This window comes from Orcinus orca, chromosome 16, assembly GCF_937001465.1.
Source record: "Orcinus orca chromosome 16, mOrcOrc1.1, whole genome shotgun sequence".
NCBI lineage: Eukaryota > Metazoa > Chordata > Mammalia > Artiodactyla > Delphinidae > Orcinus > Orcinus orca.
In genome coordinates this window covers 53,132,771-53,154,137 of record NC_064574.1, presented here as the reverse complement: position 1 = coordinate 53,154,137, position 21,367 = coordinate 53,132,771, and the positions used below count along the sequence as shown (strand labels likewise).

Below are 21,367 nucleotides of genomic sequence, written 5' to 3'. Positions count from 1 at the left end.
GCAGCAAAGGCTGGGAAGGGAAATCAGAGAAATAACCACCCAGCCCTACTTGGTGGGTTGAGCTCCCCAGGCATTTGGACCGTTTCCCTCTCCTGCTTGCTTTAGAGAAGAGAAATGAAGGCCCAGAGGACACAGCCGGCAGACTGACCAGTGTCTGCGTGGACTTGTGAAACCTCCACCAGCATCTGTACTACCCCGCCTCAGCCTCAGGACCCGCAGAGGCATTGAAAGGGGAGCAGGGCAGCCAAACTCATTCGATCTGTTCATTAACTGAGTCACTGAAAAAGCACTTCTTTGACAACCTACCAGTGTAAGCTAGGCCCTAAATACAATGTTCACCAGAAAAGTATGCGCCCTGCCTTGAGCCTGGTTTAGCAAGAGAGCCAGATACAAATCTGCAGAATGACTGCAGATTGACATAGGGTTGCAGAGAGCAGGAGGAATGAGGAACACTGGAGGAGGGGCCCACTTTAGTGGGACAGGGACAGCTTGCGGTCTGAGGGGAGCAGCCTCCCAGGCAGGGTAGGAGGAAAAGGATGTGATGACATGGGCTTCCAAGCCCACCCATATCAGCAAGAGAACATGAGAGGTCATCTGTGTCCAGCCCTGTGATGCCCAAGTCCCCCAGGCCCCTGCGTGGGAAACTCACCTGCTGGGGCTGTGACTCACCATGCCGAGATCCTGGAGCAGCCCTTGGCCAGTACCAAGCCTGGGTAGAGCCTGCTGTGCCAGGTCCAGGTCCAGGTCCAGGGCGAACTGCAGGGAGCTGATGCCAGGCTCCAGCCGCTCCTCATCCACAAGCAGGCCATGGACACGTCGCCGAGCCTCTTGGGTCTGTTTGCTCACCCGGTGAGCGGTGCCCCCTGGCCAGGCTGTTGTGAAGGCAACGTAAGGGCATTTGTGCGAAGCAGTGTCTGACTCCCCTGGGCTCACATGGTCAGGCCTGTGAGCCTCCAATGCCTTCCCTTGTCCACGCTCCAAACATTTCAGCAAATGCTCACACCATCTACCTCTCCTCCTCTCGATCCCCAGAGGCTCAGGGACCTGGAGATACTCTTTTGTATTTTTAAATACTTCACCTCACACTACAGCCCCACCTCGGGCTGCAAAGTTGTCTGGAGACACGTCTCAGGATCCAGCTGTGGGAATAAGCCAAATCCAGTCCAGGCCTTGAGTGGCGCTTGATTCTACAGATGTTGCCCCGCCACCTTCTGACCATCTGAGGGGAGGACGCCTCAGTACAGCAATGAAGATGTCTTGCTAGAAAGAAAATCCACTTTTCCCTTTCAAAGTCTAGGCTTCTGTTTTCAGAAGACAGCCACGAGTGGGACTTCGGTTGGCTTCTCCAGGAAGAAAACCTAAGCTATCACGAGAGAAACCATCTAGCTCCCCACCGCCATACCCCGGGGTCTAGGATCCTTCCAGGCCCATACTGAGTCCACAGCAGGCACTTGACAAACTTCTGTTCAATGAAGGACAAGTTTGGAAATCGGCAGGAAGTCACTGAGCCCCTTTCTCACCCAACAGGTATTCCCAGCCTCTTCACCCAACCCAACCCAGCAGTGCCCTCACACCTCAACCTGCTCAGCCCAGAACCCAGAGTGGGGCAGAGCTATATGCTCGGGGCCCACTCCAGCCATGACAGCACTTGGGCTTTTGTGAGACAGCCCGGACTAACACTGCAACACAAAAATATACCTTAATATTCCTCTGAAAATAATGGAGGAAAAAAAAAATCTAGTGAGGGAGGTGGTGACCTGTAGGGACCTAAGTAGGCCACACTACACGTCTCTCAAATCGCAGGCTGCCAGAGAAAAAGCTACATGCCGAACCCTAGAACATTCGTCAGATCAGCACCCTCCCCCCTCTGGGATCTGGGCTGGAGAGGGTCAGCGCCTGTCAGAGCGCCACCCGTCGCTTGGCGCACGTGACTCCAAGGACTAGGACAGCCACCTCCAGCCGCCCCAGGAAGGCCAGCAGAGACGTGGGGTGGCCTGACTGGCAGGTGACCACCAGTAACCCCCTGCTGGGCCACCTGCAGAAAGCTGTCTGAACTTTTTCAAAGAAGAAATGACAACAATTTAGGTTTTAAATATCTCTTTGTAGTAGATAATCTTATTTACATTGATACAGAATCATTTTACATTCCTAAAGCAGACACTAGTAGATGCTTTATTTTAGTAAATTATGAAGGAAAACAAAAAGGGAACTAATCAGAAGTGTTCTCCATTAACCTGTCTTACCACAGCAGGGGGATCTGGAAACACAATGGAACCCACACATCCTACGAGCCAAGGCTGGGGAAACAGTGTTTTGCTCTGGCTGGATGGTGGAGAACCTTCAACTGCTGAGACTGTGCTCTCCTTTTCTAAACAAACGTTTATCAGGAAAAGACGATGATTCTTAGCACTGAATAATTTAAACACACTTCTGAAAACAGAGGTCAACTGTGAGTGGTGAGAACCAAGGCCCTGGCAGGCAGCAGGGCAGGGCTCCGGGTTTAAGAGGCCGTTAGTCGGCCCCAGGCCATGGCTGGCTGTGGTCCAGCAGAAGGGCAGGAGCTCCACTCACACCCGGCTTAGAACAACAGAACTCAACTGTCAGGGGACAAGGGGCCACCTCAAGTGGGGTGGGAGGAAGGACTATCCATCCTGACAGAGATCATGGCCCATGTGATCAAGAGTAGCATCTCCAGGGACTGTCTTCATATGTGTCACCCCGGGCCCCCAAGGCCCTCATGTTCCAGCTGCTTGGTACCTTTTGGAATTAAAACAAACTCTAGCAGGGGATGCCCCTGCTGAGGAGTGGATGACACAAGTGGGGCGTGCATGCCCCAGGTTCCTGGAAAAGACAACCCTGTCAGGAAAGACTCATTCTGGAACCTCCCAGAGGTTTGCTGAGAGGGAAATTAATCACTTCACAACTCGGTGCAACTTAAGGCTTCATTTTTAAGCTATAAGCATGGCCTTTAATTCTTTAACCACATTTGATTCCAAATCAGAGTTTTAGCTCTGCAAGAAATGTCCAGCTGTCTGACTCTGCCGGAGCCAGAAGAGGCCAAGTTACCTACCCATGGATAGGAAACTACCAGCCCTGAGACCTGCCATGCCTTACTGCCCAGGGGCTGTCCACCATGACCCTTCCATGGAGAGGTGCATTGTCACATGATTTTGCTGTTTCCAAGGTGGTCCAGAGGGCCTCTGCAGGCAGGGGCTCGGTGCTGCTGTGTGGAATCCTCCTGCATCTGAGATGCCCTGGCCACAAGGAGGGGCTGCTGCTCCCGGCCTAGTTTCCGGTGGACCGTTTTCCTGAGCCAAGACACAAACAGTTACATTTCACTGGCATCGCAGGAAGAACACGCCCTGTTGGTGAGCTTCTGTCATCCCTGAGAAGGAGGTGCACCAGGAGCCCCAGCCACCAGGGACCAGCACAAGTAAAAAGTGAGTCCCGAGACACCACAGTGAGCAAGCAGGACTCCTGGCAGTGCCCCCCACCCCAGCCCTAACCAAGGTTGACACCTCCCCGCGCCTCCCAGGCAGGACAGGGCGGGGATTGGGGAGATCTGAGTTCTAGGCCTGGCTCTGCTATGACTTGCCCTCTGTGACCGTGGGCAACCTGGTCCTCACCACGGCAGGACGCACAGCCCCCAGGAGCTGGTGGAAGGAGGGCTGGGAAGCAGCAACCTCTCCAGGAAGTGGAGCCGCAGAAGCGGCTACATTCTGTGGTTCGGCCCTGCACTACCGGCTGACTCCCCACAGGCTGAGGCTTGACTCTGAGGGGAGCCAGACACACCACGCCTGAGACTGGAACCTCTTCAACTCTGGGTGTGGGGGGACGATACTGGTTAAAGTGACAGAAAACGGATTAGTTCACAGAGGGGAACGAAAAGGGGAGGAACCTCAGGGGTTTTCCTACCTCGGCTGGGATATCAGGAGGTAAACATTTTCTTAAGTTTGGAAAGGAGTCCCTCCTTGTCCTCCCCAGCCTCAGGCCTAGCCTTGCCTCCTGCGGAGCTATCCATGGTGCTACCACCTGGGCACAAACAGCAGAGAGAACTGGGGTCAAGGGCGCACACCTCCATGTGTCCCATCCCAGGTCCCGCCTGGCTACCCAGGGCTCGCCACTGGAGCCACCAAGCGCCACCCGGAGAGGAGAGGGGGCTGCACCCCGATTGGCCAGGGCTGCCCCGCCTGTCAGATGACTCAGCACTTCGGAGCATCCCAACTGCTCCTCGAGTCACTGGCCCTTGAAAGGAAGATAAGAAATAGAAAGGGACAAAAAGGAGCTGTCTCTACCTTAACAACCGTAATAGAAATAGAGCCAAGTGCCAGATGTCTTCTGGGCCAGGCCACACGGCATCCACATTAGCTCGTTCAATCCTTAGGCTAACCTTACAGGTAAGTTCCACAGATGAAAAAACCAAAAACCAGAGGCACAAAGGGGTTAGGTGGCATGCCCAAGGTCACAGAGCCGGTAAGCAGGCAGGAGGCCCGAGATGAGACCCAAGCAGTCAGACGCCAAAGTCCAGGCTCTCACTCACCGGCTCTGAGAAGTGAAGAACACGCACCAAGACCAACCAACCAGCTTCCACAGCCTGTCGGGGCACACAAACCGTCTCCGGGACACCTGGGGGTCCCAGGACATGCGCACTTCTCATCTATGACAATGGCAGCCGAGGACCCTGTGTGTCACTGGGCAAGCATCTGGCTCCAAATGCTCCAGATAAAGGGAGGCTGATCTGCTGTTTCTTGAGGGCCCACTGAGAGCAACTCTGCTGCACTAACACATCGTTTTAAAGACCTGCCAACCACGAGGCAGAGGGCCAACTTGTTATGAGCTGGACTGTACTCAATATTTTTCATTGTGCTAGGAGAATTAGCACATCTCAACATGCTAGGAGATGTACATCAAGTACAGCACGCAGAGGGTACAAAATGGTCACGTCTCCAAGATCTCAGTCTAAGACGCCTTTGTTGGTGAGAGGCCCAAAGCTCTGGGCAACAGGCCCCCAGCAGGGGTGGGGCAGGTTGTCCTGGGTACAGCCCCCAGGGCCGTCCTCTGGACCTGATGTGCTCTCCTAAGTCAGGAATGTCCTCAGAGAGATAGCGGTGGCCCCAAACAAGAATGTGCTGCCAGAGGTCTGAGCAACCACAAAAGCCCGATGCCCAGGGCTCCCCAGGTGAGGACCCGGGCACTGCACAATCACGGCGGCAGGCCCCTGTGAGAGGCATCCATGGCCGCACGTTACAAGGCCAGGTGTGCCCTCCTTCAGTCCTTCACGTCCCCTTTTCTTACATAAAGACTTAAGTAACAAAAAAGGACTCTCCTAACACAAAGGAATCCACAAACCAGAAATTTCCTGGGCCTCCTCGGACAAGGCAAGGCAAGGCAAAAGTATTGAATTTTGTTATGTCCTTGGTGAGGGGACAGCAAGTCTGTGTGTGTGTGCACGTGTGTGTGTGTCTCACACTATGAGTTACTGCTGCTGATGGAGCTTTTAACATGTGCCAGGTATCGTGCCAAATGCTTTATCCACATGATCTTATTTAATCACAGAAGAACCCTATGAAGTAGATGCTACTATTATCCCCAATTTATAGATAAGGCAACTGAGGCTCAGAAGTGAAGAAATTTGCCTAAGGCTTTATAGCTAAAAATGGCAGAGCTGGGACCTGAATCATTTGATAGCAGAACCCAAGCTCTTAACTATTAGTCACAATGGGGCACAGAAACACTCAGTGACCACCATCACCCCCACCTCCACTCTGCTGTCCCTGCAGGCATGCCCCGGGGCCACAGCGTTTGGCCAAAGTCTGGGAGAGCCAGAATAAATACCTAGTTAGCGGGTTAATGATTCAAAACCAAAAAATAAAACAGAACACAGACACACCTGGAAATTCTCACCCCCTGCCACCAGAACACATTCTTATCTCTCTCTATTTTAAATGTGGGCTCCTTCAGGAATAAGGCTTACTGACAGGGACATCAAAGGATTTAAACACTGAATTTAAAATTCTGAACCGAAAGTCAGGGATAAACTGTGAGCCTCTGTACACGGATGATGCAGTCTATACCTACATCACTTTTCTGGCCCATGGGAGGAGGGACGTGTCCTTATAGGATGTCCTGAGCACTCAGATGCCTTCTGGTTTCATTACAGGATACAAGCTGGCACATGATTCCTGCACTTAGGATAAACAGGAAATGCCCATGATCCCTCCAGCTGCACAGGCACTGCATGAGCGTTTCCAGTCTGCACCTTCAGGAGGTGACCAGAGCGGAGGGGCTGCTCAGCCAACCTCAGGCAGAGGTCAGACCCGAGGCACAGGACTCCACTATCAGACCACACGCAGCTTGCCCGAGCAGGGGTTACATTTCCATCCCTCAGAAGGAAAATGAATTCAGATAAACTCAGCTAACAGGCACTATGCACGTGCAGGGGATTCAAAGAGGACACGCTCCCAGCCTACAGGCAGCGATTCCCAGTCATAAGTGTTTGATGGCCCTTTACAAAATGAAGAATAACCAGGTAACATTCATTCTGGGAATGTGTACCACCTTTCTCCACAGTCACAAACCCCTAGTGTTATAAGCAAGGTCTAACACTTATTTGGGGGTTCAGTGCTTGCCCTGTCCTCCCCACTCACACTGTAAGCTGGATGGGGCAGGGACCCCGTCTCTCTGTGCATTGCTTCTTATCACGTGGCAAATGCTCAATGACCATCTGTGTGAAGAAACAGAGAAGCCAACAGGACTCCAGGATAACTTCTGAGGACTGGACCCACCCTACAGGTAGAGGTGCGGGTCTACACTCACAGCCTGACTCCCTGAGCCGTCTACACGCACAGACTGAGCCAGTGGAGCACCCCTTGTTCCACTAAAATGTCTCTTCCCTCATCTTCCTCTTGCCTCCACCCTGCCTAGATAAAGGGGCTCTATAGTCAACTGTCAGCTTGTCAGAGAAGAGAACGCAGTGGGATCCCCAAATAATGAGCTATGGAACAGGCTCCTACACGACAGCTAAGTGTACGTATGTGGGTTGTCACAGGAATTAATGATGATCCAGAAACACAAACAATGAGCCACACTGTCTCTAAACCCAAAAGGCCACGTGGTACCTCAGAGCACCCCAGGCCCCCGAGAGCACTAAGGGTCCCAAGCTCACTACGGTCTTCTGCTTCACAGACTGGGAATGAAGCCAGGGTCAGACATTAAGGTTTTCAGCAGGGGCTTTAGGGAACAAAAGTAAACAAGGGATACTAAACCCACCAAAAACTTTACGTCAGTTTCCGACATAATTTTAACTATTCCAAATGCCTTCCCGTAATGAAAGCAAAGACACCCAGGAATCCGTTTGTATCTGCAGTGACAGTCTCCGATGACTATCTCACTTAGAGGCTATTAAGAAATGACACTTTAGCCCAAGAACCACTGATGACTGCAAGCAACTGCTTCTAGTAAAACTTCAATAAGAGATTCAGGTTCTACTTAAATAAATAGGAGTCACCTTAAGGAAGTTGACAGGAGGGGAATTTTGTACACTGGTGTGTTTTCACACGTGGACTGCAAAGGTAACTTTCTTCACAGTGTAACAAGAGGCTTAACCACACCCAGGTAGCAGACTGACTGACAATGCATTCTTTGAAGGCATTACTAAGATTCTTAAATGCCTTTTAAAGAATTATGTCTGGCAGCCAAATTTCCCACTGGAATACAATTCTGAAATGACAACAGAAGTAGAAAAAATAATAATTCGGCATACTCATTTTACTTTATAAATACTTTTCACAAATGCATCCAATGCCTATGTAAAGTTATGCTATAGTTAGCAAAATTATGTCAATAAACATTTAAAGGAAGAACTGGCAAAGTGTCTGGCACACAGGAGCTTCCCAATAAATCCTGGCTGAACAAGGGGACAGGGAATGAGCTAACAGGACAAAGAACCATGAAAATAATGACGGTTCTAAGAACACTCATAAGCTGACTGCATGATCAACTCCCAATTTAAGCTCTCAGAAAGGGACTGAAGACAACAACTGGTGATGACTAATAACTGACATTCAAATATAGTGAACAAGGCCCAGGTGGACCTCAAGTTCCCAATGTGGGAGGGGGCACAGCTGAGAACTGGCTGCAGAACAAATCTCACATGCTCCATGACTGCGGAAAAATTTGGGACTCAGGAAGAAGCTAGAGGTGCATAAGTAGAGTTACATGGAACAACCATTCCCACTTCCTTTTAGTTCAAGGGATATTAACAGAAAATATGAAAAAAGTCTAAGAACAAAACCACTAAAATAAGTGCCCACTTGGTGCCTAGTTGGCCACAGACAGGATTTGTGGCAGCTGCTTTTTCACAGAGGACTTGGTCCCCTGGACTTAACAGGAACTCAGGGGACCTCCCTGGCAGTCCAGGGGTTGAGACTCCACGCTTCCAATGCAGGGGGTGCAGGTTCGATCCCTGGTCTGGTTACTCAGAACCCACAAGCCACGTGGCATAGCCAAAAAAACACAAAAAACAAAAACAAAACAGGAGCTCAGCCAAGTCCATGCAAAGGCTATTGCTGCTGGGACCCCCACCCCTACCCCGGGGCTTCAAGGCCAAGCCCCCACCCCCCACTCCAATCACCTGCTCTGAATGACCATACACTGATCTAATGCCATTCAAGCTCTGAGAAGGTGAGAGGCAGATCCAGGACCCAGACAAAAACAAAATGATGCAACGAGGAAGCAACATGTTGGGCAGCTGAAGCCAATTCACCCTTGGCACGGCCTTTCCTGGCCCCAGCAGAGGCCCAACCGACAGAGAACAGCGTTTTCTCAGCAGAGCAGCCCCATCCCATGGGAGGAGGGCTGTGGCTGAGGTTCCCGTGGTCAAAGCTTCTGCCTGTGGGCATTTTGGTATCAAATCACCAATATTTAACTCCACTCTACAGAGGGCCTATGATGTTTAAGCTCAGGGTAAATAAGGTGTTTTGTTTTTCATTGCCCTAGGAATTCAGAATTTAAGCCTGCTATGAACAGGCAGATTTGGGGTAATGTGACCACGGTCCTTCATTGCTGTAGTAGTTGATTACAGGACACTCTGAAATCCTGGAGAAGCTTTCTGGGAGAGGAATGCATTAAGCCTCCCAACCCATCTTCTCCTTTAGTGGTTACAAGGTGATCTCAGGTAGGGATGTGCCCAAGGTCACAAGGCAAGTGGCAGAACCAAGGATAGAACTCAGGAGAGCAGCCTTCTGAGACACACAGCTGATACCTGGCAGGAAGCATCGTGGAACTTGCTAACCTCGGCAAGCAGCACAGGTGCAGAGGAAGGGGGAACAGCTTTACTCTGGAGCGCGGCTGCCCCTGCCGTTCCTAGCCCTCAGCTCCCCTCTTTCTACTCTGCTCTGCCCAAGTGGAAACCCCAACACGCTTCTGAACCGTCCACCCTCCGAGGGGCTGGGGGCTCCCACAGGTCGCTGGGCCACCTTACCAGTGCTTGTGTTGGTGACGCCGTTCACTGTCCCCTCCACATCGGTCTCATCCTCAGCGTAGCTCAGAATCAGGCTCTGCTGCCGGCTTGTCAGTCTCCTGTGGACCGAGCACAGTCAGTGTCAGAGTGCTTCCTCTGGGCAGCTTTTTAAAGGACGTGGACGCGGCCAGTCCCCATGCAGCATGTGGGAAATGCAAGACCCGCAACCCAGGCACAGGACACACCCTGAATCCAAGAGCCCACGCCCTCAAAGCTTCCGTAAAATAAACCTCCTGTACTACCCTAACTTGTTCTAAACAACTGCCACTGTGGCTATGCTAAATAGTTTACAGGGGGGAACAAAATGGAAATGATCTAATTAAAGAGAGGGCTGGAAACCCAGTCCTCCCAAGTGGAGTCTGGCATGCCCTGCTCCGGATGCCCACAGCTCCCGGCTTGGACTTTTCTCCCAGACACCGCAGACATCACCCACCACTATCTGGTTATAGGTCTCTCCCACCAGATGGCAGGCAACCTGAGAACAATAATAACAAAATCAACAGCTGCAGCAATAGCTAAGCATTCCCTATGGGTTATTCCTTTAATCTTCCAGCAACTCAACGAGGTCGAGCTTTTGTATTACGTCCACTTTCAGAAGGAGCGCCTGGGCAGGACACACTTGACTTAGAGGGAGAAGTAACCTGCCTAAGCCTCAGCGCTTATGGCAGCAGTCACACAGGTCGGGCAGTCGGGCTCGGCGCTGAACCACCATGCCGCTCAGCACCAACTCAGCAGGTAAGAAGCCCTCAAGCGGCTCCTGCCCAGTGCTGAAAGCTGCAGAGATCGGGCGGGCCTCGCCACAGCTGAGCAGCGCTTACTTTGGAACTCTGATCTTGATGTGAATGTAGTGATCTCCATAGCCATAGCTGTTAATCCGGGGGATGCCTTTCCCGCTCATGCGAATCTTCTGGTCTGACTGAGTCCCAGGGGGAATCTATAAAGAAAGAAAGGAATCTCTGGTTTTCCTTGGTTTCCAGTTGCCCAGATGAAAACATTTCACTACGTGAAGACAATCTTATTCCCAAAAAGAACTCCATTCAGGTTTCTAGACCAAACCCACCAGACACCACACGGAAACTGGCTAAGCCAGGTCCATCCCGAGCAGAGCCTGTGACGGCCTTGAGGGCAGGGAGTCTGGGGCGGCAAGCCCAGAGCAGGAGTGAGGGAGCATGGAGAGCAAGACCTGGGAGGAGGCAGAGCCAACTGGGGCACCACTGAGGCTGCTCCCCGGCCCGGCAGCAGTGGACATGGCCCGGGAGCTCCCTTCCCTGCCAAGTCACACCCAAGGCACAGCCAACACTCCTCCTTCCCCCCCACACCCAGCTTGTCTCCTCGAATCCCCGACAGGCTGGCTGTTCCCAGGTTCCAGCCACTTCTCAGCCATTTCCTGTTTCAGAAAAAAAGAACAAGGAAATACAAGGGTGGCGAGGCCACACTTGTCCTCTTACCATCACGTTGATGGTCTCATACAGGCCCTGCGCTCTGGCGGTGCCTCCCAGAATGGCCTGAGCTATGGAAATGAAGAGGTCGGAGTGGATGTCTGCACCGTCCCTCCGGAACACGGGGCTTTTCTGCACCTACAGCCAAGCACGAGAGGGGGTTACGCTCAGAGAAGTTGTTCTGGAGGGCGGGCAACAGACGCATCTCAGCAGCTCAGAGCACAGCGTCAGGGAGAGAATGTACTTTCAGGGAGAGAATGTACTTTCACCAAAGCAACCACGCCCCCAGGCTCTGGGAGTTACAGGGCAGGTTCCTACTCCACTGCAATGCAAGAGTGTCATCTCAGATCAAGCTGTTCAACTGTTGAGGGAAGTAAAAAAGTAAAATCAGCTTCTGAACATTAAAAAAATAAAAATCTTTATTGGAAAGTATAAAGAAACACAGACTAATACAATCTACAAAGGCAAAAACGGTTTACTTTCCAGAGTCATTTGGTACAAACTACCTTCAAGTCAGACTGACAACACTGGAATTATTCTGATTTTATAAGCACTATTTTTTGTGTGTCAAAGACGTTCTTTGCCTTCCAGTGATTTCTTCTTTTTTTCTTCTCTATCATCAGCTGCGAACAATCTGAATTCTCTACCAAGCCTTCCTTATAGATTGGCTTCCAGCCCGCTGCCTTTGTCTTTGATTTCTCAGTCTAGAACACTCACCCTTTACATTATTTTTTTGTTTTAAATTATAAAATATTTCACATATACGTAAACCAGCAAAGTAAATAACACACGGTGTTTCCACAACCCAGCTTAGGTAACAGAACATTAGGACACAGGTGACTTCTCCCCACCTCCAGCTCACCCCTCCAGAGTAACCAGGCCAATTTAGTAGGTATCATTCCTACAAGCATCTGTTTACTTTTCCTACATGTTTACATGCCCCTAAACAATACATAACACCACCTCACATGGTTTAAAGTTTTACACAGATGACCTCCTTCCCTCGCCCTGCAACCTGCTCTCTCCCTGTTCGTAACTGAGAAGTCCCAGGACATCTCATGCTGACATGTGTAGCACGAGCCTCCTGCTCTGAGGTGCCCTGGGCCCACAGTGCAGACCACTCACCATTCTCCTCTCCAAGGACAGCAGACTGTTGTCACTGTCTCGCTGTTGTTAACGAGGCTGTCACACACCCTGCCTCTGCGAACTGCACCTCCTTGGGTACACGTCTGGTGGAATCGCTGGCAGAAGGCGCCACCTCCTCTCATGTTTCCCTCACCTCAGAAATGGGTTTGCCCTGCACATTGTACGTAAAACTGTAGCTGTGGCACTGTTTGTCCCTATGAACAATTTGATACATAAAAAATACAAGATGTTTTCTGTATTTTTATGAGTCCAACTTGTAAACACCTCGAGGAAACTTTGTTCTCTCCACATTTAGCACAAAAGCTTGATGTAACACACGTTTAATCACCCTGTCAAAGTGGCCACTGCTCATCTTGGAAACTCAGATGGCCAGACACTCTGTGAAGCTCCTACCTCTCCTATGAGAAGCCTGGGCCGTACCCTCTCCAGGAGAGCAAGGGCCTGACAGAAGCTGTGCAAACAGAGAACCTACCCTGAATGTGATGAAAATTTCTCTTTTTCCTACAGGCATCCTCACAGTCTGGCCATCCTCGACTCCTGTAAGTAAAAACAAAAGTTCAAAAGAGAACGATTATTTTGGGACCTCCCAAGGCATTTTCTATGCTAGATCCATTTACAACCCACCAACTTACTCATTTCTGTTTCCTGTTAACAAGGAATAACACAACTACCGAAGATAGCAACAAGTATAACTTAAAACAAGAATAACTTTCCAAAGGTGCAACATACAATAATTGATAACTGAACAAAAGCCCCTTCTATTCATTTCTTCGGTTTACTGCCAGGTCCACCTCGTATCTCAGTGAGTTTAGAGTCTAATCGGGGTGACAGCTATTAGCCAAATAACAATACTAACAAATGTATCACTACAAACAGAGACGTGTTCTTAGAAAGAAAAGATCACAGCTCCAGACAAAGGAACATCTAAGGAACAGGGAGGGTTCCAGAAGGCTCCCCTGGGGAAGTGACACTTGAGCTGGGAGCTCCGGGAGAACAGAGTTAACCTACTGAAAAGAAGGTGGACAGTGAGCTTCAGTCACCGGGGAATGGCGTATGCAAAAGCTCTGTTCTGGGAGGCAGGGGCTACGTGAAAGTCAGGAAGCTGCAGGGCAGGTAATGAGGGGGAGACTAAAAAGAGCGGAGGCTGAGACCAGCAGGGGCTGGAAGGGGAGGCCATTTCTCGGCCCCTGAGAGTCACTGCAGTGTCTTCAACAGGATGAGAGACATGACCAGACCACACAGTGGAAACACTACCCTAGGAACAGGAGCCAGTTAGGGAGAGCAGGCACAAGCTGGCCCTGGGGGCAGGAGGAGGGGGTGGTGTTGCCCGCTGGGCTGTCAGTGGGGACGACATTGGCCTTGGGACAGAAGATGGAGGAGATGGGGGAGTCCTTCACACAGAAGCAGAGCGGTCACGTCGGGTTCCATCTCCCCACATGACATGGGTGCAGATTTTAAGGATAACTGGTGCAGTGGAAAACGCAAGGAGACCCTGGTTCCTCCTCGAGTTTGGGCTCCAGAAACAAGGACACGATGGCCCCGGCTCCCAGCCCCTGTGCGTGGAGGAGCCCCAGACCCACCGGCAGGCACAGGGATCACCACCTTCTTCTTCTGCTTGGCTTCTCCTGCTCCTCTGCACACCACACAAGGAGACGTGATGATGGAGCCCCGGCCACCACACCTCCGACATGTGGAGCGCATCACAAAAGGGCCTGTATTTATGGTTTCCTGATAAAAAGAAGAAAAATGGGAGCCTTAGACACCGGTAAACCCTGACAGCGAGGTCCTGGGACCACAACGTGCACGAGAAACATTTCACCAAAGATTCACGTGTTGCGTGCACATGCGCTAAAACATACTGCCTAAAGACACAGGTGCAGGAGCTCAAACTGTTAATCTGACTTAGAGCGCACCGACTTCTGAATCCCAAACCACAAACCTGATTATATGAGGCTGAAAAATGAGATGCTGCCTCTCTACAGAAGTTCCCGAAACTCCTGGGAGCTGAGCAAATATGCTTTAAAAAGAGTACCCCCCCCCATTACAAAAGGGACAGCTGGGAAAGCAGAGAAAGAAAGAGGAAAGTGACGACTGGATGCAACCCCCACCCAGAGCTGCCATTGCCCACTCCAAGGGAGAAGCAGCACTGGCCTCTCTGTCTCCCAGGGCCCCCCCACTGTCCCCAGCCCCCATCACAGGTACCCTGGGAGCAAGGGGGCAAGCTGCTCCTCTCGCAGGTACTGGTGCTGCTCATGCTCCCACCCAGGGGTCTCTTCTTCCCCACCCCCCCCAGCCCCTCCCACCCCAGTCCTCCAGGAGCCTCCCCGGCTCCCAGCCCCTCGCACAGCTGGTGGGGCCTTACAATTTGTGGCCACTCCCATCAGCTCCTCACTGGGCACTGGAAATCGGTTACCTTTTTATTTAACCTAACATCCTTGGGGGGTTTTTTCTTGGTAAATTATCAAATACCTGTTGTTATAGCAAATCAAAGGATACAAACATATATTAAAAAAATTATTAATCTCCCCCCTCATCGTGATTCCCAAGGTGACCAGCTCTTGGTAGCTCAGTTTGAGGTGTTCTTTCCCACAACTCGCTCACTCACTCTCTCTTTCTCTCCATAAAAAACTTTTTAAGTAAAAATTTTATAATGACAATATATTATACTATCGCTCTGCAACTTGCTTTCCCTTTCATCTTCATGATACATCATGAACATTCCTCCAGACCAATATATATAGATTTCAATTTCCATTTTAATATTTAATTTTTGTTTCGGTGAAGAAAAAGATCTCTTCACATAGATCCTTCTGTTCTGATGTCTTAATTCTTTTTTCTAAGACAGATTCCCAAAGGTGGACTTGCTAGGACAAATATTTATTAAAATTAAAATTTTATGTGCTAGGTACTTCCCTGGTGGTCCAGTGGCTAAGACTCCCAATGCAGGGGGCCCAGGTTCGATCCTTGGTCAGCGAAATAGATCCCGCACGCCGCAACTAAGAGTATGCATACCGCAACTAAAAATCCCGCATGCCGCAACTAAGACCCGACACAGCCAAATAAATAAATAAATAAAAAGATTTTTAAAAAAATACAATACAATTTTATGTGCTATATTTATTTGAAAAGGTCCTATGTGCGTATGGTACAAAATTCTAAAGTAGGGACTTCCCTGGTGGTGCAGGGGTTAAGAATCCCCCTGCCAATGCAGGTTCAAGCCCTGGTCCGGGAAGATCCCACATGCCGCAGAGCAACTAAGCCCGTGCGCCACAACTACTGAAGCCCATGCGCCTAGAGCCCATGCTCTGCAACAAGAGAAGCCACTGCAGTGAGAAGCCCATGCACCACAAACAGAAATAGCCCCCGCTCGCCGCAACTAGAGAAAGCCCATGTGCAGCAACGAAGACCCAACATAGCCAAAAATAAGTAAATAAATAAATTTATTTTAAAAAAAATTCTAAAGTAAAAAATGAAGGTACGGTGAAAAGTTAAATGTCCCCCTCACCCCTGGCCCCTAACCATTCCAAGTACCTTCCATAGATGCACAGCTATAGTGATATACTTGTGTATCCTACTTTTACAGACACACATTTCAAGCCATCCATCTGTGCATTACAAGTTTTCAATAAGCCCAGGTAGCATACCATGTACACAGTTCTGTGGCTTTTGCTATTTTGTTTTTAACAATTTAATAATCTCAGAGAGCACTCCTCATCAGTGTATTTTTCAGACAACTCACTCCTGGTGGTCACTGAGGCTGTCCAGTCCTTTCTTATTACACACAGGCTCCAAGGGACACCCTGTACATGTGCTATTTTCCAGGTGTGATCTATAGGCTACATCCGCACAGAGAGAGGCATATGTGCAGGTGAACAGCCACTGCAGCTGTGGCCAGGGTGGTTTCCACATCCACCATCAGTGCACACGAGTGCCACGTCCCACAAGCCTGTCAGCAGGGCCTGAACCCATCTCTGAAATGTGTGGCGAACTTCAGGCATCTCCTTGGCTCCACCTGCACTTCCCTGATCGCCAGCAAGAAACATTTGCTGGTCACTTGCATTTCCTCTTCTCACCTTGACCTGTTTTTCTAATGAGCTGTTAGTCTTTTTCTCAATATTCTGAAAGAGCCCTTTACATATTAGGAATACTAATCCTTTAGCTATGTCTTGCAAATTTTTTTCCCCAATCTCAAACATTACATTTTGAGAGAAATACACTTCAGCTTGTCTTATCTCAATGTTCACCTAAGAAATGTGAAAAAAGAAAGTCATAGCAATTCATGGCCTTGGAGAAAGGACCTTAGACGTGAGAGGGAATTAGGATCAATAAAAAGTATCTGTAGGGAATTCCCTGGCAGTCCAGTGGTTAGGACACGGAGCTTTCACTGCCGAGGGCCCGGATTCAATCCCTGGTTGGGGAATTAAGATCCCATAAGCTGCCTGGCGCAGCCAAAAATGAAATAAAATAAAAAATAAAATAAAAAGTATCTGTAACAAGTGGCAGCAACTCAACTCACAAAACTGTAACCACAGGAATCCTCATCCTCTCCAAGAGCGCCCTCTAGAGGAATGTAAGCACAACTTCACTTTCTCAGACTAAGCTGTAGGAGTATTTACAGGTAACTCTGGGCACACCCATCAGTGGACTATTATTTAGCCATCAAAAAGAATGTTTAAAAATATTCAAAGATATGGAAAAATGCTTTCATTATAATAAATGAAAAAAGGGAAAAATTGCATGTATGATTCTGAACGTTGAAAATTATATACAAATAGGCAAAAATATATTCAAAGTCAAAAGACAAATACAACTAAAATCATTGGCAAAGGACTAATTCAATTAATTTATAAAGGGCTTCTACAAATGAATAAGAAAAAGACCAATTACTCAATACAAAGAAGGACAAAAGATGGAATACATGCAAAAAAACAAAGGCTCTCAAATCTTAGAAAAGATATTCTACTTCACACGTAATAGATACCTGTATATTCAAAAAATGAATATGAGGAATGACACTATTCAAAGGTATCCGTTGTCTATAACATGAAAAAAATAAGAACCACCTAGGCATCCAGCAACGGGGGCCTGCCTAAACAAACGGTGATGTGTCCATATAAAGGAATACCGTGGCCATAAGAAGACTGAGGCAGGGACTTCCCTGGTGGCGCAGTGGAATGATGGGGACACATCAAAAGAATACAGGAGCCAGCCAGAAGACACTTCCACAGGCCAAGTCAGGGACAGTTTGAGCATCAAAGTAAGTAATACTAATGACAGCTCAGTGAATAAAATAAGAATCCATGAGTTCATACTGATATGAATGAAAGAATGAATAAATAAATGGAGAAGAAAAAGCTCTTCCTTTCAGTAGAATGACAATAAACAAAGAAGGGATGTTGCAATCAGAAAAGCACCATTTAGGGAGATTGGGATTGATATATATACACTAATATGTATAAAAAAGATAACTAATAACAATGTGCTGTATAAAAAAATAAATAAAATAAAATTCAAAAATTCCAAAAAACCCTTAAAAAACAAAAAAGAAAATCACCATTTAGCAACAGTCACAATAATCCCTGATTTAGGCAAGACTGATCCATGGATGCTGTAACTATTGGGCATAAGTTTGATGAGGAACAGGATATTTATATAGTGTCAAGGTACCTCACAACTTCCTTGTTAATTTCAATGGGAAAAATAATAAACTTTATAATGAAGAAACCCGGTGGACACTACCTTAACTGATTGTGAACAAATGTAACATCACCACTAATGAGACAAACTGACACCTCATGACTCCTGACATGATCCATGAAAAGGGCACTACATGTCTGGTGTTTCTGCAAAAAATGCATAATCTGAATTTTATCAGGATAAAACATCAGATGACCTAAATGAGGGACATCCTACAAAGCAGGTCTGTAATCCTAAAAAATGTCAGTTGTCATAAAAGAAAGACTGAGAAGTCATTCCCGATTAAAGGAGACAAAAGATATGACAACCAGATACTATGCAAGATCACAGACTGGATACCGGGCTTGTGGAAAAAAAGAACATTATAAGGACAACTGAAAAAATCTGAATTGTACAGATAATGGTATTGTATCAACATTAAACTTCCTGATTTTGACAACTTACTGTGGTTACGTAAAAGAATATTCTTGCTCTTAGCAAATATATACCATAGGGACTTCCCTGGTGGTCCACTGGTTAAGACTCCACACTCCCAATGCAGGGGGCCCAGGTTCAAACACTGGTTGGGGAACTAAGATCCCACAAACCACAACTAAGTTCGTGTGCTGCAACTACTGAGCCTGTGCACTCTAGAGCCCAAACGCCGCAACTAGAGAAGCCCATGTGCCACAACAAAGAGCCCGCGCAGCCAAAAAAAAAAATAATAATACACACACACACACACACACACACACACACACACACATATGTACACACCACAAATGACAAAGCAAATGGGACAAAATGTTAACAATTGGTGAAGCTGGGTAGAAGGAGTAAGGGAGTGGTTCTTCATACTATTCTATAAGTTTGAGTTATGCCTGAAACTTACCAAAAAGAAAAAAATGATCACACTTCAAGCAAAATTTGAGTTCCCCTCCCCTACCCCAGGTTCAAATTACCAAAATACCCCACAATGTATTTTCAGAGAAGACAGCAGAGTTTCATTGCTTCTTCTGTATTGTTAATTAGGACAGAGCACTCCTGGGAAAATGCAGAAGATTCTAGATAAAACAGTCCCACCTAGTTATGAGCTCTCAAAGCCCTAGGTCCATTGGAGCACAGAAAAGAGGAGTGGTGGAGGGGAGCAGGAAGAGGGCAAGAGGTGGGAGGCCAGGGCCTCGGCCTCACGCTCACCATGCCGGAGCCACCGCAGTAGTGGCAGTGCTGCATCTTGGTGCCGGGCTCGTTCCCTTTGCCATCACACCGCTCACAGGTATCAGTGATGTTCACGGTGAACTCCTTGTTGACACCCTTGGCAGCTTGATTGAATGTCAACTCCATGATGTACTAAAGAAATCAAGGGACCGCCTGTTATCTCTCTTAAAGTAAGGGAGAGCACTGCCCAGCAGTTTACAGTTACTTTTTCTTTTAAAGACTTTATTTTTTAAAGCAGTTTTAGGTTTACAAAATTGAGAAGGAGGTATAGAGATTTCCCACATACCTTTGCCCCCACACATGCACAGCATCCCCTGTTATCAACATCACTCACCAGAACTGTATTTATTTTATCAAGGACAAACCTACATTGACACAACATAATCATCCAAAGCCCACAGTTTACATTAGGGTTCACTCTTGGTTTTGGATATTCTATGGGTCTGAACAAATGTATAATAACATGTATCCTCACCATAGTTTCATGCAAAGTATTTTCACTGCCCTAAAAATCCTATGCTCCACCAATTCATCTGTTCCCCTAGTTACTTTACTTTTTAACTTACTTGTACTTTATCAAGCAAGAATAGATGGGACTCAACTGATTCTGCCCTAGTCCTCAGAATTTTTAAGAGATAATATTTAAGTGAAAATGTGCTTTTCAACAAACTGAAAATGCTCACAGAAAATATTTGTACATGGTCCTTACAACTCAAACGATCCAAAATCATAACTCACATCATAAAACAACTCCCCTCTCTCTTCAATTCTGATAATGTCTGAAACAAGACATAAATATGGAAGAGGCAGGACTGGCAGTAGCTCCCTATGGATTGAGCTCTCCTAGAATAATGAGGCAGGCTCTAGATAAAATATTCACACTCTAACTATGGACTCTGAGAGCCTTAGGTGTTGCTGGATTAAGCAACTGTAAGAATATAGTAAAACTGTATGTACACATTATTATATGATTTTTCAAATACTGGAACCATTTCCTACCAAGATGGCTGCCTCCAAATCATCCCATTTAAGCTGCTTTAGCTTTTTCTTTGAGAAAAAGAATTGGTAAAATCCGTTTGCATCACACTTGGCAGCTAAAATTTGAATGATTCTTCAAAATGAGATGCTTACCTCCTGGGGCTGATGGAACACACTCTGGAAGTCTCCAAAAGAGGAGGATGAGAACTCCCCAAAGATCTTCCTGAAGAGCTCCTCAGGGTCAACAGTGGGGCCTCCTTTCCAGTAGCTCTGCCCAGAGCTGCCGGCCCCAGGATCGAAGCCAGCAGAGCCATAGGTGTCATACTGCTTCCTCTTCACTTCATCACTCAGGACCTACCGTGAAAAGCACAGCAGTCAGGTGCTCCTGAGTCTCCCAAGGTCCAGGGACACACACACCAAGCACAGACAGTGGTATTGAATCAACATAAAATTTCCTAATCTTGACAGCTGTACTGAAGTTATGGAAAAGAATGTTCTTGTTCTTAGCGAATACACACAGAAGTACTTAGGGATAGAGAGACACCACGTCTGCGACTTATTCTCGAATGGTCGGGGGGACGCACACTTGCGCACGCACACGCACACGCACACACACACAAACACACACACACAGCAGACGTAGGATATCCTACATATCCTGAACCCCTTCAGCAAGGCCGAAGTCCAGGAAGGAGGTCCGCTTTCACTTAACTCTGCAATGCTCAGTGGCTGTTTCATGTCCGCTTCGTCCCCCTGATTACATTCTACATTCCTCTAGGGCAGTGGTGGTCTACTTTTATAACACCCACCATCCCCACCAGACAGTGATGCCCTAAGTTGGGGATGGGAGGGGTCATCAAATAGGCACAAAACTGTTTACTCTGACAAGGAGTTCCGAGACCCAGCTACAAGTCTGAGTGGAGGGAGCTCTGTTAACACAGATTATTGGATCCTGTTCTTTGATGAGATTCCAAGTTAGATCTAATGTGAAAATTTTGGATCTGGGAATTTTTTTTTTTCCTTCAACGAGGTGATCTCGTGGGGAACACAGCCTTCCCACTGGACCTTCTGACACAGTGGTTGCCCTGGGCAGCGAGCTCTGATGCACACACACAGTGGAATGACAGTGACTGCACACACCGGTGGGCTGCATTACCTCATAGGCCTCTGCCAGCTGGGAGAACTTCTCCTTGGCTTTGGGATCATCCTTATTCGTGTCTGGGTGATATTTCTTGGCGAGCTAAGGGAGGAAATGGTAAATTACTATGGACACAAGATGATTACTAAAACTGAACCCCAGATACCAGTTACACCTCACCTCCTTTGTAGCAGTTGTCTGAGACTTTACAACCAATAGCAATTCTTAAAACAAGGTTTAAGACTTTAAAAT

General features: G+C 48.0%; 1 protein-coding gene across 3 annotated transcripts in view; it reads right to left on the bottom strand.

Moving 5' to 3' along the window:
• Positions 1-2,080: 2,080 nt before the first annotated feature.
• DNAJA3 (DnaJ heat shock protein family (Hsp40) member A3) overlaps positions 2,081-21,367 on the bottom strand; it is a 31,059-nt gene continuing 11,772 nt past the window's right edge. The window contains exons 3-12 of one of the 3 annotated variants that reach the window (XM_004270228.2): positions 21,134-21,217; positions 20,131-20,331; positions 18,979-19,131; positions 13,686-13,833; positions 12,578-12,642; positions 10,969-11,097; positions 10,339-10,454; positions 9,482-9,579; positions 3,916-4,032; positions 2,081-3,308 (exon numbers count right to left, since the gene is read on the bottom strand). In XM_004270228.2, coding sequence (XP_004270276.1) covers positions 3,929-4,032; positions 9,482-9,579; positions 10,339-10,454; positions 10,969-11,097; positions 12,578-12,642; positions 13,686-13,833; positions 18,979-19,131; positions 20,131-20,331; positions 21,134-21,217 — 1,098 coding nt within the window. In that variant the 3' untranslated portion in view covers positions 2,081-3,308; positions 3,916-3,928. Of the gene's footprint in view, positions 3,309-3,915; positions 4,033-8,600; positions 8,891-9,481; positions 9,580-10,338; positions 10,455-10,968; positions 11,098-12,577; positions 12,643-13,685; positions 13,834-18,978; positions 19,132-20,130; positions 20,332-21,133; positions 21,218-21,367 lie in introns of those variants that run through there. The other 2 variants (XM_004270229.2, XM_049699549.1) reach the window with 2 other exon arrangements.